This window comes from Culex quinquefasciatus, chromosome 2, assembly GCF_015732765.1.
Source record: "Culex quinquefasciatus strain JHB chromosome 2, VPISU_Cqui_1.0_pri_paternal, whole genome shotgun sequence".
NCBI lineage: Eukaryota > Metazoa > Arthropoda > Insecta > Diptera > Culicidae > Culex > Culex quinquefasciatus.
In genome coordinates, this window is record NC_051862.1 from 151,999,647 (window position 1) to 152,024,340 (window position 24,694).

Genomic DNA, 24,694 nt, shown 5'->3' on the forward strand with positions numbered 1-24,694 from the left:
CAACTGCGACGGTCGCGGCTCGCCCGCCAGTCGTGATCGTGTCGTCGTCGGGTCAAAGTCGTAGTTGGCGGCGGCGTCGTTTCAGGGCACTTGATCCTCTCTCACCAGCGGCAGTTCTAATCGGTTCTTGGAAGAAATTTGACCTTTTTTGTGTTTTGTTTACAAAAGAAGAAGGAGTGCACCAAGAAGAAGTTGTTGGTATAGTGCGTATCTGTGCGTGTGTTAGTCCCACACATGGATACCATATGGAGAATGCGAAGTTTTGGGAAGTAAGCAGAACATCAACTTCCGGTTCTCGTGTGCCCTATTTTGGTACACAAATTGTGATTTAGCGTGTTATCAAGCAGTAAATCAAGTAAACGCCGGGTTTAAAATCAATACTTTCCCACAACCGAGTGGTGCACGTGTGCACCTCTTGAGAGAAAAAAAAAGTAGAAAGTGGTTCACACAATACTCACAAAGCAAAGCAATATCGCGTGAGTAAGCAATGGCCGGCGTCCTGTTCATGGTGCACATCCCTTCGGGGAGGTACGAGAAAATCCTGCGCCAAAAGGCCAAGGAACAGCTGGCCGCAACGGCCGACGTCAAGCTCGAGGACGAAAAGCCGGCCGGCGAAGGTGGAGTTGGGGAGAAACCAGCTGCGACGCCCGTTGTTAAAAGCGGTGGGGCGGCAGGGACGGGGGCAAGTCTTGGGCTCGGAACCACCGAGGAGACCCAGCCGTTCCTGACGCCACAGCCACGCAAACATCAGCTCAAGGTAACTGGATCGTGGTGGTGGAGGCTAGATAACAGTTTCGGGATTATGAGTTGTTAGAAGTAATTTACGAGTTCTGTTCGTGTAACAATGCTTGGTTATCTTGGCTAATTTTGCTAATAGACAGAAAAGTCATAAATGTGGAACTAATTTAAAGACGAAACCACAAGCCACCAAGGTTTAAACCACACAGCAAAAAAAATTATAGTGGAAAGTTAAAAAAATGTTGATTGAAAATGACCTCTTTCATTTCATTATACCTCAATGTATGCAGAATATGTAAAATTACACAAAAAAGATGTTTATTTACACGTTTTTCTGACATCGTTTTTTTTAAATCGAGTAATCTGCCCATAATTGAAAATTCGGCTATTATGCCAAATCAAGTATTCCGAGAAAAACGCGTTTTAGTGTTTGTCACAAAATCTCCGTCAAGGCAATTTTCCATTAGAGTGGCATATTAGCCGTTTGGTTTTTCGCATCGGCAGCCAAGTCTAAACATTATTTCAGTGAAATTTAAGTTCCAGAAGATGCGTTGGAACATCCTCTACCACCTGGTGCTAATATCTCGTTTTTGCCAAAAGTGGATATTAGCCGTTTTTCAATGGTGGGCAGTAATGTGAACCGCTTTCGTGTCAGAAAAATGTGTTATAATTCTTTTAAAAGAAGTGTTTATATTTCCATCTTTTTTGTGTCAAAATTCAATACTTTCAATATTAAATAACAATAAAAGTAACTCATTTCAATATTTTGTTACATTCTAAAAATGTATTTAAGAAATAACTCTCCTTTTGTACACAATAAGAAAATATTAAAAGTTGCAAATTCATTATCCATTTGATAATAGTAGTTTATGCAACAAGTTGCAAAAAGAGGATTTTTTCAGCACGAGTCGTACATTCCAATCCAACGAGGTTCACCGAGTTGGATAAATACGAAGAGTGCTGAAAAAATCAAGTTTTGCAACGAGTTCCATACAACATTTTTTTCTATTCCAAAAAAACACACACTGAGTTAAATTTTAAGTAAGATTTTCATGTATTTTGTCAATGAATCGTTTAAATAAAAAAAAATGTTGAAAAGTGTTACTTTTCGAAACAAGTGCTGAAAAGTTTAACTTTTCAGCACCCATTTGAGTGCTGAAAAGTAGAACTTTTCAGCATTTATTTTGAAAAGTGTTGCTATTCGATTCTGTTATTTTTGGTACAGAAAAGTAGGCTATTTCGTCATTCAAGAATAACGGGAAAAGTGAGTAGTTTCACGACGGAATTGCAAAAAGCTTTTTTTCAATTTTGAAAAATTCAAATCAGTTTAAAAAAAACTCGACTCTACTGTTTCTCACACCTAATTAAAGCATCATCACACTGATGTCCGGTCTAATTGCATACACACTGGTGATCGACAATTGTAAACACAATAAATCACTGAGCAAGGTAACACAGACGAAAGTGCAAGCAATCGTGAAATGGAAAGAGACAACACAAGTTTAGCCAACAGCATTTGTTTTTGATAACGACCCGATCGTGGCTATTTGCGTGTATATCAAGATCAAGAGCACGATGAGGATCCGATTGTCGGTCACAGGCAGAGCTACTAACACTACTACCATTATCAAACTCAATGTCTCGGTTGCTGTTGCAAGTTGGAAGTTTGTCAAACGTTTTAATACTGAGATACAATTGTATAATTTGAAGAACAAAAAACACTTTTCGATGGAATCGATTGTTAAGAACAAATGACAAAGTTTTGTTTATGCAAGTTCAGTTTTTTTTGTTTTTTTTTTTTCTGTAAATCAAACAAAATGTTATATTTTAAAATCATACAATCAATACAAATAATCTACACTTGTACTGTACGTATAAATTTACACAAGCACAGCACACATTTATTTTTAGATTTTTGTCAAGTCAGAAATTTCCATTTCGATTTAGCACCTCCACTGATCGAACCAAATTGATTAGCATCAGAATGAGAAAATTTCCATCGTTAAAACAACACGAACTGAACTAAAAGAACTTTGTCATTTCTACACACACAAAAAATCAATTAGTGGTACAATTAGTAAACACACCTTCCTGGTGCTAAACTATAATTATCGCTTATGCTCATTAGTCATAACTTATACCGCTGCAGGAATGTGAATGACCTATACTATGCAATCATCACAGGGATACCCTGTCGAACCGGAATTAGAGCTGGAAACATAGCTAAAAACATGTGCTCATATTACTTTTAGCGAGAATAGGGTGTGTTGGGGGAAATTGATTCATTTAATAATAACTGTATTTGGTCAAATGTAAAATTATTAAATTCGATCATAATAAATATGTTTTCTACCGAAACCGTAGGCTTTCATAGCGGTAAAAAGTCTAAAGCATTTCTACCATCAAAGCCAATTTATGACACATGTTCCGTTTTGGAACCGGCTTTGACATAGAGAAAACAAACTAAAGGGCCAAAAAGGCAGTCTACCAACATTAAACTGACCTTATCGCCGTAAAGTATGAGATTATCAACCTTTTGAAAACATTACCGTTTTTCCTGTCCATCGGGAATATCGAAACTAGCCAAACAACGAGAAAGAAGTTGGGCGTGTAGCAGCTCCCAAATGTCGTTTTAGGGTGGATGACAAATTGTCCGTTTTCTGTTGCTTTAAATACTTTCTGGCATACTGGCATGTAGGCCGGTGATGTCATGGTTCGGGTCAGCACCAGCGGCTCAGAAAAAGAAAAATCAATTTCACTTCCTCACCATGCATCAGTCTGTGTAAACAGTGGAAGGTGATTTAGATATGCTAAATCAAGTTATTTGCATTGTGATAAGAGTGATTCTCAATGAACAAATTCTATTTCGAAAATATCAACAATTCAAAAAAAGCGCGGTTCGCGTGTGCAAAATGTTTTTTTGAGGGGTTACATACATGTAGAAAATCAAAACATTTCATACAATCCATTAAATCCACCAAAAATCTATTTCTCAATCACTCCGGAAAGTTTCATAAAGTTATTACTTGATTAAACTAAGTAAAAGACGATTTAGGCTTTAAATTTTGCCATGCGCAAAGCAAACTGTCAAAATTTGTGAGCTTTTTTCTCTAAACACCGATGCCAATGTACATAAATGTAACCCAATTTTCATTGTAAGTTCAGTAATTGTACAGAGCAATGCTCCACCAAAACAGGAAATAAATTATTTTTATTTTTTATTTTTTTTTTGCTCAAACTTTGTGAGGGCCTTCCCTATGGCCAAAGAAGCCATTTTGGGTCGTTGGTTCATACATACAAGGTTCCATACAATTTTGGCTGCCCATACAAAAATGGTACGTAGATATTCAAAAATCTTTTGACGGAATTTTCTGATCAATTTGTTGTCTTGGGTAAAGTTGCTGTTATTGATGAGGACTATTCAGAAAAAATAGGTGCAGCGAACTTTTTCCGGAAAAAAATCTATTTTGCAATAACTGCTAGTTTTTTGCATCTTTCAGGGGACAAAAAACCGCAATTTTGAGCCCTAAAAGAGTATGGACAAAAAATCAGGATTTTTAGAAAAAAAAATTAAAAATTACAGTTTTTTTACATTAATTTTTAATGTAAAACCATATATAAAATAATACGCCCAGTTGAAATTTAAGTAACCAAAATTTTCAAATTATTTTGATCAATAAATTTCACAAATGTTTCATTTTTCAACATTTTTTTCGTCCCATTTTTTAATTTAGTTTGAAGTGAGTTTTCTTATCATTTTGGTTAAACTTTTTATACGAGCAAGGAAAAAATCTTTTATAGATGATGCAAGAGTTGATTTATGCAGTTTTTGCCTAAATGTCCACGTTTCTGTACAATCATGAGTGCAAAAAGTATATAAACATTTTTAAACTGTTTTTAATTAAATTTTTCGTAATAACCACTGTCTCCAACATTAAAATTCATATTATAGATTTTAAAAAGTTGTTATTGGTTGAATTGGTGATGGCTATTTGATTACAACGAAGGACGTAGGGAATGTTGGACAAAATGTAGATAATACAAGTTTTAACAAGTTTAACAAATATATATAAATATGTATGATAAATAAAAAAACACTTTCTCAAGCCACCAAATTTTTTGAATCAACTTTTATGTGTGACATCCCCACTGATGAGAGTGAAAACATTTGTTAAAATAAAGCCAAACCCAAACAGAACAAACCAAACATACATACTAAACTCGCCAGTTTGCTCCAGAAAACTGACACTCTCGTTATATTTAGACTGAAACATCGTCGTCGCAACAGTTGACTACGCCAAACCCGCGCCTCCGTTTTTTTAGTATTTGTTTGGGTGTGCGGACTACTAATCCTAAAAACGTGCACTCGAGAGATGCGCCAAACCTCAAACAAATATTTAACTACACATCGGCAAGTGCACTTAACTGCAAAGAAATATTGCACTTTGCATTTCCGCTGAACTAACTTAAACTACTAAGCATATGTCAATAATCTATCAAAACACGTTTCGTTTGCTTTCTCTGGTCTCTTTGGCAGGTGAAGGAGAAGGAAGAGCTGCGGCACAGTTTGTTAGATCTGACCGATACCAACCAGAACAAACAGAAACTTCAACCTTCACAACAGCAGGAGAAAAAACCTCCGGACGCGGGTGCCGTTCCTCCGATTCCGTTCATCGACTGCCCCACCGACAATACGGAAAAGGAGGGATTCAAAACACCAACTCTTGAGGATAAAGAATCCAGCGGCGATGGCCAAAAAAATACTACGCTCACGGTAAAAACATTACAAACTCAAGAAGATCACCGGTTCTAACTATCCCACCCTATCCAGGTTCCCTTCGATCGGACGTCCGCGTTACGAAAGTCCTGGGAAGGCTTCAAGGACATCCTGGGATCGGCCCGCAAGGAGAAGGAAAAAGATCCCCGCGACGCGGTTGTGGAAAGTATGAACCTCGATGCGGAATCTTCCCTCGAAGATGTCATGAAGGTGATCATCCGGGAGAAACGGATCACCACGGCGGCCTGGATGGACACCAACAAGGGCAAGGGGCACCAGGTAGGATGTTGAACCTTTCCGAGTTGATCAAGCTTATCAATGATGGGATAATTTGCTTTCTAGATCATGTTCTCGCTGGAATCGGGCAACAAGTGTGACGATGTGATTTATCTGCTCAGCTCGTGGGGTATCGGAGAGCGGTTCAACTCGACCATCTCGATCACGTCCTGCACACTGTTTACCGAGCGGCAAAGTGAGGAGGAGGAAAAGAGCTCGGAGTAAGTAGAAAGAGCATTTCTTTCCTGGATATTGTGTTCTATTGTGGCTAAAACTTGAGCTTTTTCAGACAAAAAAAATTGTAGCATTGCACAGTGCACAGTGGTCCGAAACCGAAATCTAGCGTGACAAAATTGATAGCGGCCACACTTTAGAATTTGAGCTTTGATGTCTTCGGGACAAATGATCAGGGTCAATAGCGGCATCTTTTGGTATGGTGGACATGAGGGTGGTCAACATTTTAGGGTGGTTCAGAATTTTTATTTTGGCGGGATGACGAGATAGCGCTTTAGAGCAATTCTGAGATTTCGGTCATTCGATTTTTTTTTGTATTTTTTAATCCGGCTGAAACTTTTTTGGTGCCTTCGGTATGCCCAAAGAAGCCATTTTGCATCATTAGTTTGTCCATATAATTTTCCATACAAATTTGGCAGCTGTCCATACAAAAATGATGTGTGAAAATTCAAAAATCTGTATCTTTTGAAGGAATTTTTTGATCGATTTGGTGTCTTCGGCAAAGTTGTAGGTATGGATATGGACTACACTGAAAAAAAATGATACGCGGTAAAAAAAATTGGTGATTTTTAATTTAACTTTTTGTCACGAAAACTTGATTTGCAAAAAAACACTATTTTTGATTTTTTTAATATATTTTAGAGAACATAAAATGCCAACTTTTCAGAAATTTCCAGACCAGAATGGGCAAAAAATCTTAGACCGAGTTATGATTTTTTGAATCAATAATTTTTTTTTTTCAAAAAATCGAATATTGGTCGCAAAAACTTTTTAACGTCATTTTTCGATGTAAAATCGAATTTGCAATCAAAAAGTACATTAGTGAATTTTGAAGTGCACCGTTTTCAAGTTAAAACCCTTTTTAGGTAACTTTTTTGAAAATAGTCGCAGTTTTTCATTTTTTTAAATTAGTGTCCATGTTTGCCCACCTTTGAAAAAAATATTTTTGAAAAGCTGAGAAAATTCGCTATATTTTGCTTTATTGATACGACCCATAGTTGCTGAGATATTGCCATGCAAAGGTTAAAAAACAGGAAAATTGATGTTTTCTAAGTCTTACCCAAACAACCCACCATTTTCTAATATCGGTCCTGTCTCGGTGGAGTCGCTGGTAGGCAGTTGGACTAACAATCCAAAGGTCGTCAGTTCGAATCCCGAGATTGATGGAAACTAAGGTGTAAAAAGAGGTTTGCGATTGCCCCATCTACCACCTTAATTAACTTGGTTCAAAATCAGCCCCGACGAGTTCATGTTCGTGATTTCGGCTTAGTACACCTATACAATTCTTCCAATAAGCAATATTTGAACAAATCTAAAACAGCGAATTTCACCAAAAACTAAAATCATCCCCCAATTCCAGCCTCAACGGTGGCACCAAGGACGGCGGCGCCTGGAACACCTTCCTCTCGTCGGTCCGCGCCCGGCTCAACGTGGCGCAAATTGTCGAGGAGGTCAAGCACGACGCCGCCATCACGTTCGATTTCGTGTCGATGCTGTGCGTCGCCAGTATTCTTGCCGCGTTCGGTCTGATCGAGGACAGCACCCTGTTCCTGATCGCCAGCATGCTCATCTCCCCTCTGATGGTAGGTGGATGCGCCTGCAAGTAGGCTAGAAGTGATCGAATTCTTTTTCTCACCACACCTCACAGGGACCGATTATCGCCGGCATCTTCGGCACGGTGATCAAGGAAAGCAGCCTGCAGTTGATGGGGTTGAAGAACGAAATGATCGGCATCTCGTTGACCACTTCGGTTGGGTTCATCTTTGGGCTGATCGTGTGCAGCTTGGACGAGCGGTACGGCGTGGGTGAGGGAATTACCAACGAAATGTTGAGCCGCTGCGAGGTGCACTCGCTGTTGGTGGGCATAGCCATTGCGTTGCCGTCGGGTGCGGCGGTGGCCATTGCGATTCTGGGCGAGAACATTGGCTCGCTGGTTGGGGTGGCCATTTCGGCGTCGCTGCTGCCGCCGGCCGTTAATGCTGTAAGATCGGATTGTTTTATCAATTTGTTGTTGGAGAAGCAACTAATGTAGGGTTGATTTTAGGGAGTTCTTTGGGCATTGTCGCTGCTTTGTTTGCTGTTTGGCTCGCAGGACACGCGGTATAGTGCCGTCGTTAAGACGCACATCTACTCGGACAACCAAACCGTGGAGTTGTTTACGCTTGGCTGCATGAGCATGTGCCTCACGCTGCTCAACGTCGTCTGCATCTACTTGATGGGGGTCATCTTCCTTAAGGTAAGTCGGCAGAAGAAGCCCCATGAACAATGTTTGAATTTTTCATTTCCTTTGTAGATCAAGGAGGTAGCACCGATCGTCAACAAGGACCAGAAGCAATTCTGGCGGCACGACATCAAGATCGCCCGCGACTACAACAAAACGCTGCACACCATGGACGGAATGTCCATGAGCAAGCAACTGATCCATGAGCTGACCGCGATGCACCAGGGCCAGGACGCGGACGGGCGCCAGTACGGGTCGGACCGGTGGCTCAACACCATCCAACGGAACCAGCACACGTGGTCACCGCGGCACAACTATCACCAGCGTGACCACCGACCCACCGTCCAGGAGCTGGAAGCGCTGTACCTAAGCCTGGCGGTGAACCCCAGCGAGAACCAGTTCCACTACTCGCAACACCACGCGCCTCACTCAATCATGAAGTACTGCGTAAGTTCCGTGCCACCAGAGCACTTTGTAACTAACCCTTTTTATGTGGTATCTTTCCAGACTTCCTCCTTCCTATCTTCGCTCAGGCAAACCATGGTCACCACCCAAATACACATCGATGACTGACGACGTAATGCCATCTTCCAACAATCCAACCAACTCAACCAGAACCCAATAACTAACCCAAACCCTCTTCTTCTTTCAGTCGCAACCGTCCTCGCCAACGCACCGCAAGCGGCTCGGATCGAACCCGATGGACATCGCGTTCCGGCGTCACCACCGCTTCTCCGATTCACTCCGCAGCACGTCGGCACCGCTGTCCAAGATCCTCGAGAACGTGACCAGCTCCGCCAGTGGCCTAGAACAGGCCGGAACGTCCGCCCCGAGCGGATCGGATGCCGGAGGTGGTAGCAAGCATTTCAAGTACAGCTTGAAAAAGTCCAACAAATTTACCGTCACTCCCGCGTACGATCCCATGAAGAAGTGATCAATCGGCGTTGGGGACTCTCTCGAATAAAAGTGAAAATATTTCCCGCCCCGAAGGCAGTGTTTGTGTGTGCTTTGTGAAGTATTTTATGTGTATATCTTTTATGTTATGTTTTTTCGTCAATTCCGTTTGATGAGTTGTAATTTCCTGTTAGAACAGCAAAAAAAATCATCCCGATAGCAAAATTTGTACATTTACTGTAAGAAAATCGTGTTTGCACAAAATAAAGCTGTTATCTATGTTACCAAACAAAGTTTTTTACAATTCTTCAAAGTGTCCACCGCATCAACACCCTAATCCCGTCCCCGCCGCTGGTTGCTCCGCAAACAGGTCGCAAACCGGCGCGCAAAGTCTGCGTTCAGCGCCAGGTGGCACGTCGGTCCCCCGTTGATGTGCAGCATCGCGTAGTCCACACAGTCAACCCGGCCGTCGTTGTTGCAGTCCTTGCCGTACTTTTCCATGTATTGCGTAATGATGTTGGTCGAGCAGTCGTACTGGTTGGCGCACTCCTCGTACGCCCCGAACCGGTTCGGATCGTCCTGCGACTGGACCACCTTCCCGGAGTCGATCCAGTAGGCGCGCGAGATCGAAAACGGGCCACAATACTGCAAAAGGATTTGATCAATTTTCACGCAACAACACCTTTGTAGAGACGAACCCCTTGGCCGCACTGCATCCGGTTGCTGCAACCGGTGGATGCCTCGCAGATGCACCGGAAGCACGTGTCGTTCAGGTTGGACAGAAAGATGGCCTCGGTTGGCCACGGTGTGGCAGCGAGTAGTGCGAACAGGATTAGCAACTTCATTTCAGTTCTATGATACTCGCTTTTCTTATAAGAATCACACAGAACGACGACTACGAAGTAACTGACGATGCACAATCAGATAGAGCTGCACCCAGTTCAATCTGATGCTTGTTTGTAATCAATGGGGAACACAGCAAAAAAAAGAAGAATCGCATGCAAAAGCTTACACATCTTCGGTAGCTATTTTGTAACATTTTTTTTCTTGAGTAGGTTTAATCCATTCATAAAATGTCCACAAACCATGTTCTTAACTTTCAAGTAATTAGCTGTTGTCCTCTTTTCGGTGGAATTTTACATACAAAAAGCTGCAAATAGGGCGTCCAATCTTTCCGGGTTTTGAATTTCCCGGGAAACGGGAAAAATATTTTTGGAATCCCGGGAATTCCCGGGAAACTTATGAAACAGTTACAAAATCTTAGTTTTGTTATATTAATTATGTTTTGTAAGCTTAACATCATAGAATTAGCTCAATACTATTGATTGGTGATAATCTACACTTCAATCTAAATAAGGACGAGGGTTTTTGAACGAGCCACAATTTTGAATTCAAAGTTGAATCAATAAGTCTTTTATATTTTTTTTTTACTTTCATTTATTTTTTATATGCCATGACTAAAAAGGTATGCAAAATTTCATTGAGAATGCTTTTTTTAGAAACAAGAAGCGTCAACAAATAAAATAATTCCAGCGAATGTTAAATTTGAGATATGTTTTGAATATCATGTTTGATATAAACATAATTGAAAAAATAACTTTATGTTCCCGAGCAGACGGAAAAAACCTGGGAATAACATTTTTTGATATTTGAAAATACTAGGCCAATAACATTTTATGTTATTTATAACAAGATTTGTTATTCATCGTTATGATTTTTTTGTTATTGGATTGTTATCGAAATAACAGACTAATATATTTTTTAGTTATTCTTCGAACATATCTTTGTTATTATTTTTTGTTATGTTAGCTACTAATCCGATCATCTCAATAACAGTTGGGGGTATTCTTCCATAACAAAAAATGTTATTCCAAAGTTGTTTTGGCTTTCAACCAATATCAGACCAATAACAACTTTTGTTATGATAACATAAACTGTTATTAAGCCCTTATGCAAAAATGGATTTTCCAAGAAGATTCCATAACACTTTCTGTTATCTTAACAGTATTTGTTATTGAAATGGCATGAATTTTGTTATTACCGTCTGCCCGGGTTACTACCACCAACTGGGGAAAATCGAGACTACCATCTGAATAGGTACAGGAGATTTTTGAGCAATAAATTTGGAAATCGGTGTACTATTTGTTTTCTTCTGTTCCTGTTTAAACCGAAGTCAATCAAAACATGATGCAAAAAAAATTAAATAGCTGTCTTAATTAGATACATTTGTCCTGATTTGAATCAGATGCCGGATTTTGATGAAAAATAATTTAATACGATATTTTTTTAAAATTTCTACTTTTAAATATATGTAAATATAATACCCAGTCTTTAAAAAAATGAATAGAAAATATTTTGCTGCATTTTGCTGATCTGGTAAACTCAAATTTTAACATTTTTTCTAATAAGCCGAATTAATGCTGATATATGCCGAATACAGTTTTTAATGCTTTAAAATACTTATCGATTGCTAAATATTTAACAGTTCATCTATTTCCACAAGGTAGGGCCTCGTGGCGCAGTGGTTAGCGGCTTCGGCTGCCGATCCCTAAGTTGCTATGGGGCGCGGGTTCGATTCCCGCCTTATCCTCCTCCTGGCCATTTGCGTAAAAAGAGGACGCCTAGAAATGAGCAGAAACTTGCAACAGAGACCACAAAAGACCTGGGGGTCGTTAAAGTGGGCATTCCCGGTTTTGGAAAAATCCCGGGAATTCCCGAGATGGACGCACTAGCTGCAAACATACACATTTTTTCTGACACTGTTTTTGTTTACTTCGAGAAGGGGTAGTTAATTTTCACAATATCAAAAAAAGCATAAAATCCGAGAAATTTAGATCCTTCACAAATAGATTGTTTTATGTTTCTTGTACTCATGGTAGGATTTTTTATGTAAATCACGATGATCCTGAAAGCAAAGTTTATTTTTTAAGATGATGCCTCTGGGTTAAAGAAAGAAAAAGTTTCAATTCATCGTTTTAAAAAAATTATATATTCTATTGATGAAATTTTGAATTTTCGGCTGTTTTATTTTTTCGATATTTTGTACTGATTTTTGGATTGTTTTCAAAATGTATACAATAAATTTGTTTTGTTGAGAAAAATCTTACCTTTTAATAAACCCTTCTTGAAACATGTTTTTTGTTTTTTTAGTGAAAATATATCCCGTCATCTGGGACGAAATGGGACAGCAATGCTTCAGCCTAACATTTGAATATTTTTGAGTGGCTTCGGTTGGACTAGATTCAGAGCAACTAAATGAGTACAATAATTTCCATATTTGAAATATTCTAGTTCTCTTAAACATCCTGTCGTTATTCAGACTGTAGTCCCGATTTGCCACAGTTTACGGTTCCACTTTAAGGACATGTAGTTTTTGACTGGTAACCTCTGCATAAGAAAAGATTTTTGTCACTATTACCCAAAAATCAAAAAAAAAATGTTAAGAAATATTACCTAAATTTATAGGAATTCTGTGAAACAAAAATTGGGTTAAAATACTACCCGGACGTTTAAGTGTTAATGCAACGGGTTTACAAACTTGAAAAATCGTACAAACTATAACACAAACCTAAAAAAACGAAAAATCCTAATTTCATCGAAATAATGTTTTAAAACATTTTATTTGTTAAAAAGACGATGTATCAAAAATGTTTACGTAAAAAACTCAGAGACTCCATCTCAAAAAAACAATTTTCGCCTTTGGGAGCCCTTTTGAAAGTGCCCAAAAGCATTTCAATATGTCAACATCAAAATTATCATCAATAGAAATAAAGTGAATTAACTGCCCCCTGCTTTTTTACATGAAACTATTGGCACTACGCCCCCCGGGGCATGGCCTTCCTCTAACGTGGGATTTCTGCTCCAGCGCCTCTGACGAGACAGGAGAAACCGGGACCGACGTTTTACTTCACCATCCGATAGAAGCTCAGTGGATAAGGACATAAATGAATCAAATCATTGGATTTTATTGCCGAAATTCATTTTATTTTGAAATATGACCAAAAATTTTCTCAACATTGTAAAAAAAAACTTCACGAAATTGCATTAAACATAATTCTACATTGCCAATGTTTTGAAAAGGTCATTATTTTAGAATCAACAACAAAACAAATTATTTTTTACCAAAAGCAAAACCATTCAAATGAGCCAAGGCCAAAGATTTAAGATACAGCTTGTAATGTAAAAAATGCACGTTTTTTCGTTTTTATTTTAGTACTAAATTGCTGCTTGTAAAAGTTACAGATTTGAAGTAGCATTTAGAGCAGCAATTAAGAGCTTTAATTTCTCCGGAGCAAACAGAATTTTTACCTCATTTTACAGTCATCCCCGATATTTGGAAAAGCGATAATTGAACAAGATGTCAATTATTCATTTTTTTTAATTTGGAAGGTGTTAAATTTCTAAGGTGCAATATTACCTCTTTTATGAAGTGATATTAGCTCAATTTAGACTGAACATATAGCAAAACACTAAATAGTGATAAATTTACACATTTTAAAGGTAAAATTACACATTTTTTGTGACGTAAAAGTATTTCCCATTCCCAGTAGAGAACCAGGAGTCAACTCGAGGCTGCTACTATTCAAACTCAATTCTAGTTATTTTTTATGAATTGTTTTATATTTTTTTGTGAATTTGTCTGATAAATTTACCTTTTCCATAGTTGTAAAGTAAAAAGTAAATCTTTCCCAGTTCCTGAGGGGAATACCCTTGAAGAGTATCGGGGCCGGCATTTACAAAGCGGATTCAGTGGCAATTTCATTCTCAACTTTATGTTAACATGTTAAGGTTATTATTAACATTCCATAGGGCGCCTCCCTAAGGTGTCGTGATAAGGTCCAGTTTGTGAAGATACACTACCTTCCCTTTACTAACATTCCAACGCCCAAGGCTCCAAAAAAGTTGGAACGGTAACTTCAACTCGCTGGTTCTCGGGCATAACACACCCAATCAAGACGATTCTTTTTTCCAGTGATTTGTTACCCAAGTAGCACACTTTGTTCGCCAAGAGATTTCCGAACTGGTTGTTGAATTCATTTACTATGTTTTCCCAACGTCCCTGAGAACTCTTGAACGCTGGAAAAAGCGCACGTTATTCTGTTGTTGAACATCTCTTCATCCGTTAGAAATGAGCGTGGTTTAATTTTGTTTTACCAGCGCACGTCATACTCGCATAGAGAACGTTTGTTAAAGACGCCATAAGAACTCTTGACTATGAGATTCTGAACTGGATTAGATAACGTCGTTAGAACCGTTTAACAACATCCTGTCTTTAAGATTCAGAAGAGAGTTAGGCAAACATTTTGAGAACCGTGCAAGAACATATCGTGACATAATATACGTAAAAGGTGCTCGCTTAAAAGATTTTTTTCTTTATTTAATGCTTTATTTGTGAGTAATATCGCTTTTCGATAATTTAACTACTAGTTTTTGTGATTTATTGGTTTTGACAGGGAAACGTTATTTATGAATGATAATATGTAATATGAATGATGAATAATTAAAAATATCAATCATAAAAAATCAATCAATCAATTTCATTATAATGCTTTTGGAGATTTTTTTTTCAATCATGTCCTAATTAACATCGCTTGCAACTAATTCTCTGCTACTGCTGCTGCTGGTTCCCGGTGCTGCATTTTCAGTTTTCCTTTTTGATGAAGAATCCTCAGGGCAAGTATCGAACCCAAAATCACTCTAAATGTCAAGTTCGGGCGCGCGTCTGCTTCTTTCCACGAAGAGTTATGTTGGATGAGCAGGCCTAAACGTCAATAAGAAGTCTGCGGTCATCTAGGTTTTACCAAGTTCACTAACAGTTTGCCAAAACTTCTTTTGAACATAAGCTGTTTCTATTTTTAGAACTATCTGTGCTTGTTTTGTCAACATGTTCTTGCTCGGTTTTGCCTTCCTCACTGAGGTAAGGCTATAATCCTGCTCGAAAATTGAACTTTTAAAAAACAGCTCGTAGACCTATATTCATGTATACCTATCGACTCAGAATCGAAAACTGAACAAATGTCTGTGTGTGTGTGTGTATGTGTGTGCGTATTCACTTTGGTGCACAAAATTCTTGCCAAGTTTTCTCGGCACTGGCTGATCCGATTTGAGTCAAACAAGTTGCATTTGATTTGTTTTGGTGCCCAATACTGCACTATTGAATTGTTTGAAGATCCGATAAGTAGTTTAAAAGTTACGTATAAAAAAGTGTCAGAGTTGCTGGAATTTTGATGCCGGATCTCACTTATCTATATGAAAACTATGTCCGGACTCATTATCCGACCCATCGTTGGTTAGGTTATCAAAAAACCTTTCCAATGAGTTCAAAACATTGAAGATCTGGCAACCCTGTCTCAAGTTATGACCACTTAAGTGATATTTATGTACTTTTCTGAAGCCGGATCTCACTTAAATGTATGTAAACTATGTCCGGAGCCATCATCCGACCCGTCATTGGTTAGGTAATCAAAAGACCTTTCCAATGAGTACAAACCATTGAAGATCTGGCAACCCTGTCTCGAGATATGACCACTCAGTGATATTTATGTACTTTTTTATAAGCCGGATTTCACTTAAATGTATGTAAACTAAGTCTGGATCCATCATCCGACCCATCGTTGGTTAGGTAATCAAAAGACCTTTCCAATGAGTCCAAAACATTGAAGATCTGGCAACCCTGTCTCAAGTTATGACCACTTAAGTGATATTTATGTACTTTTTTGAAGCCGGATCTCACTTAAATGTATGTAAACTATGTCCGGAGCCATCATCCGACCCGTCATTGGTTAGGTAATCAAAAGACCTTTCCAATGAGTCCAAAACATTGAAGATCTGGCAACCCTGTCTCGAGATATGACCACTTAAGTGATATTTATGTACTTTTTTGAAGCCGGATCTCACTTAAATGTATGTAAACTATGTCCGGATCCATCATCCGACCCGTCATTGGTTAGGTAATCAAAAGACCTTTCCAATGAGTCCAAAACATTGAAGATCTGGCAACCCTGTCTCGAGATATGACCACTTAAGTGATATTTATGTACTTTTTTGAAGCCGGATCTCACTTAAATTTATGTAAACTATGTCCGGATCCATCATCCGACCCGTCATTGGTTAGGTAATCAAAAGACCTTTCCAATGAGTCCAAAACATTGAAGATCTGGCAACCCTGTCTCGAGATATGACCACTTAAGTGATATTTATGTACTTTTTTGAAGCCGGATCTCACTTAAATGTTTGTAAACTATGTCCGGATCCATCATCCGACCCATCGTTGGTTAGGTAATCAAAAGACCTTTCCAATGAGTCCAAAACATTGAAGATCTGGCAACCCTGTCTCGAGATATGACCACTTATGTGATATTTATGAACATTTTTGAAGCCGGATCTCACTTAAATGTTTGTAAACTATGTCCGGATCCATCAACCGACCCATCGTTGGTTAGGTTTGAAGATCTGGCAACGCTCAGTCTCAAGTTATGATCGCTTAAGAGACATTTGTGTATTTTTTTTATTGAGAAATAGATGGAATTGGTTTCCAAACCCATCATATCACCACATGTTGGTAAAAAGTGAGGAAGGCGTCAACCACATAGGTGGATTAAGTTAGTTTTTAAAACACGAACGCTAACTACACATAAACAACTCGTTTACGCGAAATCCCAGCCGAAGCCAAAGGTCAAATCTACTATGTTATCACGTTTAGCAAACTGAAATGAAACATCATGTCTGCAAGTGTCATTTTGCTATTCGAGTTCAACAAGCATGTTTCATTTAAGTCAGAATAAACTTCAAAATTAACTACTCGTAACCCGTTGCTAGATTTGGCTTTTGTGTTACTCAGCCATGTTGAACAATGGTTTTTTGATCAAAATGTGAACAATTGAACAATTTTATGGCACTTGTTCAATAATTAACGTATAAAAACGCTTGTGCGGCAATTGTTCAACACAAAAATAAAGAGGGATGTTTTACTTGCTACTTGGGTAGGATGTCTAGATGATCCTAGAACTTTGCCGAACTCAATTTGATCAAATCTGTTATTTTTGCGATCAAAAACATCGTTCCAACTTTTTTTTTCGCGAGTAAAAAAAAATTCGCCAAAAATTCCGCGGAGGCAGTCTTTTTGAAAAAGTTGGAACGATGTTTTTGGTCGCAAAAATTACAGATTTGATCAAATTGAATTCTGCAAAGTTCTAGGATCATCTAGACATCCTAACAAATCACTAGAAAAAAGAATCGTCTTGATTGGGTGAGTTATGCCCGAGAACCAGCGAGTTGAAATTACCGTTCCAACTTTTTTGGGAGGCTTGGGCGTCCGTGTAAGTTGGACATGCGTTGGGCGTTCCAGTGCTAAGCAATCGAATCCAGAAGAGAAACGATCACCAGTTGTGTTGGTCCGAGCCGGGATTTGAACCCCGATCTACCGCTTACTAGGAGGGAGCATTACCACTAGGCTAGGTGGCTCGGTCCACGTAGTCTGTGGGAGATACAATAACATCGCACAATTATGGAAGGAGTGTTTTGTTGCTCTTGATAAAATAGTCTTGAAATGCAGTATTTTATTTAAAAAGAATTACTTTTACAAGGGAAATAAAAATGTTACGGCCTTAAAAGGTCCTAAAACGAGGATTATCGAATGAAAAGTTGCATCCTATTGATAAATTATCACCTTAGTATGTTGAGTTTGTGGGTGTACCGAATATGTTAGATGAATGTATTTAATTTTTTTAAACAAAAAATTAAATGATTCAAATATTGAAAAATAAGGAGTAAGGCTTGTTTCAAGGCATAACAAAGACTCATTTTTTCTCAATTTACAACATCGCTCAACCAAACCACAATCGTTTTAATATGTTATCCTTGCAAACGTTTATCTACTCTAGTCAATGTATGAAACGTCTTTCATGTCCGCAATTTATTTTATCATCAACTAATACATAGAAAGGTTTTTCTAACATTACATTGCAGAACGTTATTAAGCAGCGAAGCAAGCACTACTTCTCGTTGTTGGATTTTCCCCCATTTATGCACATTATACACCTTCATTAAACGAAACTCACTCTTGAAGCTTTGTTACATCACCTTTTTTTAATATTTGCCAGGTATACAATAAATACTACAACATTTGTGTAGCCACTGTTTTCCAATATTTAAACAAAGTCTCCACCAACCGATATCTCTTACATAAACAATAACCAAAAAAAAAAGAAACAACAATCCCTCTCTCACTCACTATTCCACTTGATCGCTTTTTATTTCCCTTTTTAATTAACCCTTCACTGATGCGAAGTTGAACTCCACACCACGTGCGCCGCCTCAAACCTAGCCCACCGGAATTCTAATTGACGTCATCATCGTCCATTCGCCAGATGACCTTCTCACGTAGCCGCGTTTCGGTTATCTTCGTCTTGTTACCGTTTCCGACCTGCATCACTGACGATTCCAGCTTGATCGGTTTGGTCTGCTGGAAGCGATCCTCCGACTCGGTGTGGTTGTGCGTCACGTTGTTCTGGAATTTGTTCTCCGTGCTGGTCGACTCGACCAGCTGGGTCAGGTTGGTTGGGTTTCCGGCGTGGTACCGCTTCTTGCTGATGGTGATGGTTTCGTTCTTGACGTTGTTCACGTTCTCCAGCCGCTCGATCTTGATTTCTTCGGTGGCGTAGATTTCGGCGTTTTTGCGGTGGTTGCTCTCCACGCGCTTATCGTCGACGGCGTCGTTGTCATGGTTGTTCATCAGGAAGTCACTGATCTCGAGGAAGAACTTGGCGGGCAGGTCGTTTCCGTTGACCTGAAGCATCGAGTCGCCAGGTGTGGGTTGTTGCTGATCGGTGATTGGTTCTGCCTCGGACTCGACGGACTGCTCGTACGGGATTCCGAACAGCTTGAGAATCGAGTTGCGGATCATGGTGGCCATGTCGGTCTTCTTGAACGCGTCCAGCGAAGCTTCCGGAACTTGGATTTGGAAATTTTTGATGTGCAACCGAATGTTTGTCTCGCCGTCTGTTTGCCTCTCGTCGTACGCGACATCCGCTTCGTCGTCGTCGTCGTAGGCTTCATCTCCCTCGTAATCATATTCTTCGTAGATTTCTTCTTTCACTCTGCTGTTCACATTCGTTCCATCTTCACTTTCAACGGCGGCAGAACCGACCAGCCCGATCAATGTCACGCATGCCAAGATCGCTATTAAACACCTCATCGCGATCACGAAGGCAATTTCACACAAAACACCAAAAAACTCTTTGTACCGAAGAGCTCTCCCTCAACCGGTACGAATTCACAACGGATCAAAACTAGTTCGCGACGGTGAAGGTGTACAACTTTCCAAAATGCACTCCCAAATTTCCTGGTTTTCAGAGATCGATCGTTCGCCGACTAGTCCAAATTTCGCGAGATCGCGCGACGCGCAGGTCGTTATGTGTGCTACACGCCCCAAACCTGGTACCGAAATGGACCCTCGCAGGTCGCGCCAAGTTCGGTAGACCTCAGCGTCGTCGTCAGGCAGGTGGCTGAGCCGTTTGCCAAAAAGTAAACAACGAACAACAGTTAAAAAAAAGTGGTGGGGTGGGAGAGAGGTTAATAAATCACCCATTCGTTGGTGGTGATCGTACAGGTTGAAGTGAGATGTGGACATCTCGTTTAGGCTGAATGGGAGTCGGCCGTAGAAGACAGGTAGCACGCGACAGCGAGATCGTTGCAGCGTGGACACCATGCGGTCTGCATCGGCGGTTACGAGTACCGTAATGTGGTGGGGCATGGTACATACCAATAAATCAGATGGTAAAATGGCATGCAAAACACCACCCCCAAAACAGACACTTAAAATTACACCCTGCATGTACAATTTTTGAAAACTCAAAAAAAAGTTGCAACCGACGGAATTGAAACCTGTTGGTGCTGGTGACTGGCGCCTTAGCCAGCTCGGCCATCAGACCGATGGTTGAAAATTAGGGTGGTTCACGTTGATTTTCAAAATTTAACTTTTCAGGAACATTTTTTGGAATCTAAGCAACTGTGTCAAAGACACCCACATTTTATCTCGCAATATACGCCTTTTACGACCAAATTTAGAGTAAGCATCTGAGCCAGTGTTTCTCAAACTTTTGCGATCAATTCCCCCCTTGACTGATTTGCAAGAACTTCATTCCCCCCCTCCCCCTTATTTTTAATTTCCTGGTATCAATGCACAAAAATAATTATTTTTTTAGGTTTGCAAAAAGATTACAATTTGCATAACAAATTAAAGTGTAAATTATGCAATAAACTAAAGTGGGTATTTGAAAACGTTTAATTTTAATTTAAAAAAAACTTACAGACAACGCAGGTTTGATTTTGATTGATTGTTTGTTTGATCAATTTTTCTTGAACAAGAAAAGCCACAATTCTGGAGCAACATTTGAAAAGGGCACATAAGCATTTTGATAGCTGGAACTATTTTGCAAATTCTGAGCCAAAAGGTAACTTTTCAACAAAATCCGCAGTGTTAACAGGTAGCCGGGGAGGTCAGCTATTGTTTCACATTTCGAGTTTTGTTAAAATGATGAAATTTTTTTTTTCGATTTCCAATTATTTTTCAAAAAATGTCAAAATTCATAGAAATTGAAACCTTAATAATTTTTTTTTTTTGAAAACCTAATGTTGTTATTACTAATCAAAGAAACTGTAAGTTGCAAAGAATGTGTCAGATAATGATGGTTCCCCCCTAGAATGGCCAAATTCCCTCCCAGGGGGGAATTCCTCACCGGTTGAGAAATACTGACTGAGCGAACCTATGAAATTCATTTTTTTGAACGTAGCAATTCAGGGTTAAGTTTTAGAGAAAAGCGATGTTCGGGGTACTTTTAGAGCAAAAAACAATTATTATTATTTTTTTTGCATGTCAATTTGGACTTAAGGGTCAATAGTTACAGCCGTTTTAAGGTAAAAAAAAAAGATGCAAATTTAAAATTTAAATATCTCGAAAAAGCGCTGGCCAAATTTTATACGCTGCATTCGAAAGGAGAGATCTACCACTACAAACGCTGAAAAAATCGCAGGGGTGTTTTTCTTTAAACTCGAGATACCTTCATTTGAAAATGTCATTTTCAAGAGTAAAGCGTATGGGCGAAAAATTTTCCGAAATTCAAAAATTGTCCAACTATATATTTTCCCTTGTAATTTTGCCCGATATGATATTGTTACATAAAAACTTAAAATATGACCAAAAATCGATATTTTAACAATTTCGGTCAATTCTGAGGGCAGATTCGGATTCAGCGATTTCCCGGGGAGGATGGAAGCAGCTTAGGTATAAAAAGAGCTTTGTAATTGCCTCAGCAATCAAGCCTTCGTTCACCGAACAATTTTTTTGTGATAATTTTTGCTATTTGGCCTGAAATTTGTTTTTTATGTGTTTTTTTTTTCCCCTTGACCTCGACTTGAGGGTGAAAAACTTTAAATAAAATTTGTACCAGCCTAATGATATTTTGAAGATTATTCTTCTCTTGAAGAAGATGATGCTTCAAATATCCCAAGGAACAATATTCTGATTGCGGAGCGACACAAAGCACCATGCGACTCCAGCAAATGTACTGGGGACTCATTTCGATGGAGACGTATGGTACTTTGCGTTCGAATTAATATAACAAATTCCGACCTTTTTTAAAAAATAATGTCTCAGAATCCTGTGTATGGATACCATTTTTGGATATGCTACAAGGATGTAACAAAAATGACTTTTTGGCGGGCATTAAGGGGCTTGTTTCGGTGGCCGTACTGCTAGATTGGACGTAACAAAAAAGATAGGTCATCTGGAATTACTAGAGTCGATTTTTCGAAAAAAAAAAATTCAACAGGCCTTTATCGAGTTCCACATAGTGCAAAAAGCCTCAAAATTGTCTTTTCTGAAAAAAAAATCTTTTTTCGGGTTAAATCCCATTTGAAATTAAAAAAACAAAGCTCCAGCTAATGTTACGTCCAATCAAGCTCATATTTGGGATATGCGCTACACAGCAAAAAAATAGTATTCCAGCTGCGTTTAAAAGGCCTGGATGTAAAATAAATTTTGCATTATTTTATGAAATTGTATGTAATACAGTAGACTCTCTGGCTGTCGATCTTCTCGATATCAATTTTGCTCCAGCTGTCAATAAATTTTTCAGTCCCTTCAAATAGATTGCTTTGATTTTTCATTCTATAATTTGATAACCCCCGTTCTCGACGGTCCCTTCAATATCGACAACGAGAGAGTCCACTGTATTACACCCTGAAAATGTAGTCCATCAGTGTGGGAAACCTGCGTGTGTTTCCCGATTCAACATCGGTTTAATGACCGAGCGGGCTAAGGTGCCAGTCCTTACTGTTGGCGCTGGGTTTTGAATCCCATCGGTTGCATTTTTTTTGTGTTTACAAAAGTTGTATATGCTACAAGCTCTTCCCGGCAAACTTCGTTCTGCCCTTTTTAGGTTTCCTGACGTTTCTTGTTTGTTTGCTAATTAAGCCTCCTGTGATCAAAATTTGATTTTACGCATCTTTTCCCATACAATCTGCAGATTTTCCGGAATCGGTTCCAGAGTGGCCAAAGTTGTAACTTTTTGGCGTAAGAACCTTCCTTGGGCTTATACAAACCCAACGCAACAAAGAGCACCTCGGTCCGACGTTCCGTGTTGAATTGATTCGCGTTCGAACAAAACCGTCGAAATTTTTTATATATATAGATAAGTAATTTCAAATGTCTTTTTCACAAAAGTGATGTGCATGCTTTTGCATGCGTTTTTACCATCGGATTTTTTGCTGTGTAGGTACGCACACCGGAACAAGCCCCTGAATGCGCTTCAGTTTCGTCGAAAAATATATCTCAAAATCTGCAACAGTGGATTTGCTGCAGAAAATGACACATTTTATAACATTTTTTGCAGCAAGGCCGTAGATCATTTTTGCCCGCGTGTAAACATTTCAGCGATCTGCAGTTCTCACCAACACATATAATAGGGGGATGGCGTCGCTATTTTTAGACCAGGTTTTCCACTTTTTCTCCATCGAAACCGTCTACTTTAACGACTTGCACTCTTGCACTTTAAAAAACCAGATGGCAGCACGATGTAACGCCACGTCCCTATGCTGGCCCGTCCCCGAGCAACACTCCAAAGAGAAGAATATGTTGGTGCCCAAGCGTCCATGGCGCGGTGGTAGAGTGTCGGATCAATAACCAAGAAGTTGGTGGTTCAATCCTCATTATGGTAAGGGTTTTTTAGTGAAATACAACCAAAAAGCCGTCGGTAATGTCGATAATTGTCGGTAACGGGTAAAAATGTCATAACCCTACATCGCAAATGCATGAGGACAGTTTTCATGCAGATTCTGATATACTTTCATGCCGCCATGGGGACGTGGCGTTCCACCTGGTTTTTTCAAGTGCAAGAGTGGAAAAGTGCTGAGTCATCGTCTAAAAATAGACGGCGTCCTATCTCGCCCAGCAAAATGAAGTCGATAAAGTAGTCGGTTTCGATGAGAAAAAGTGGAAAACGTGGTCTAAAAATAGCGACGCCATCCCCCTATGCATCGCAATCAATCATGCGACCGCCGTTTGGGTGCAGGTATGATGATAGCTTTGGGCTCCCTGAAAACGCTCCAATCGACATGATTGAATTTCCTGCGTAAGAATACATTTGTAAATTTCGGGAACAACTGACATCATTCCACGCTACACTTTACAATTCAGATTCGAGGGGATCGTTCCCTCAAAATTTGTTGAGTGTGCCCAACTCGAAAGAATAATGCTACCAACTCACACCTTGATATTTACAAAAAAGTGACTACGTGGTTTATGAATCGTCCCTATGCTATTATAAAATCTTTTTTTTTATCCAAACACGTTTCTAAGAACGAGCGGGTTTCTTCTTAAAATAAAAACCAGTTTAAATCGATAAAAATAGTGCAAAACAGCGCTGCGCATAATCCATAAATTATCTAAAATTATAATTTTTCTAGACCAATGAAGCCAGAGAAACCCAGGAACAGGTGTCATCCTATTTATAATATTTTGGCTGTAGCTTATATATAAAATATAAAACACGGCAAAAACTGGGTTTGTCATTGAACTTAATTTACAAAAAAGCTTCTTGTATTTTTGCTTGATTCTCCTTGTATGATGTGAGTTTGAGTAGTGAAGCATTTAAACGTTATGTCAAATTGAAACTGAAAATTAATTCGTCACTGTGAACAAATTAAAATTCCAGTCGAATCCCAAACAATTTATAGCTTCTCGTAAATGCCATGTTTAACACAAAATCAAGCGAAAGAAGTGAATACATAATTCCAGAAACGAATTTCAACTGATGTACAAACACAAATTTTCAAACGAATCGTTAGACAACAATTTATTCACTGGTGACCCGTTTAAAGTCCCATTGACCACAAACCCAGAATCACTTCCCCTATTGATGACCCACATTTTTCAAGCTCTTGTTTCTCTTGTCATCGCTTCGCGCGCCAACACTTTCTTTCGCGGCAGCGTAGAGGTGGTCTCAACAAGTTTGTCAATCATTCATAACCCCCCACTAACAAAAGGACGAGTAGCG

At 39.2% G+C, this 24,694-nt stretch overlaps 2 protein-coding genes across 2 annotated transcripts; one reads left to right on the top strand and one right to left on the bottom strand.

Moving 5' to 3' along the window:
• The first annotated feature begins 12 nt into the window (after positions 1-12).
• On the top strand, positions 13-9,429 carry LOC6041620. Its single transcript, XM_001850801.2, has 10 exons — positions 13-757; positions 5,276-5,512; positions 5,570-5,794; positions 5,858-6,012; positions 7,386-7,608; positions 7,674-8,006; positions 8,070-8,261; positions 8,319-8,686; positions 8,754-8,823; positions 8,899-9,429. Exons 1-10 carry the CDS (start codon positions 488-490, stop codon positions 9,178-9,180), a joined length of 2,355 nt encoding a protein of 784 aa, XP_001850853.2. The 5' UTR covers positions 13-487; the 3' UTR covers positions 9,181-9,429.
• Positions 9,352-10,043, bottom strand: LOC6041621 (lysozyme 2). Its single transcript, XM_001850802.2, has 2 exons — positions 9,839-10,043; positions 9,352-9,785 (listed from the first exon to the last, which is right to left on the bottom strand). The coding sequence occupies exons 1-2, from the start codon at positions 9,983-9,985 to the stop codon at positions 9,474-9,476; spliced, it is 459 nt and encodes a 152-aa protein (XP_001850854.2). The 5' UTR covers positions 9,986-10,043; the 3' UTR covers positions 9,352-9,473.
• Positions 10,044-24,694: the final 14,651 nt, after the last annotated feature.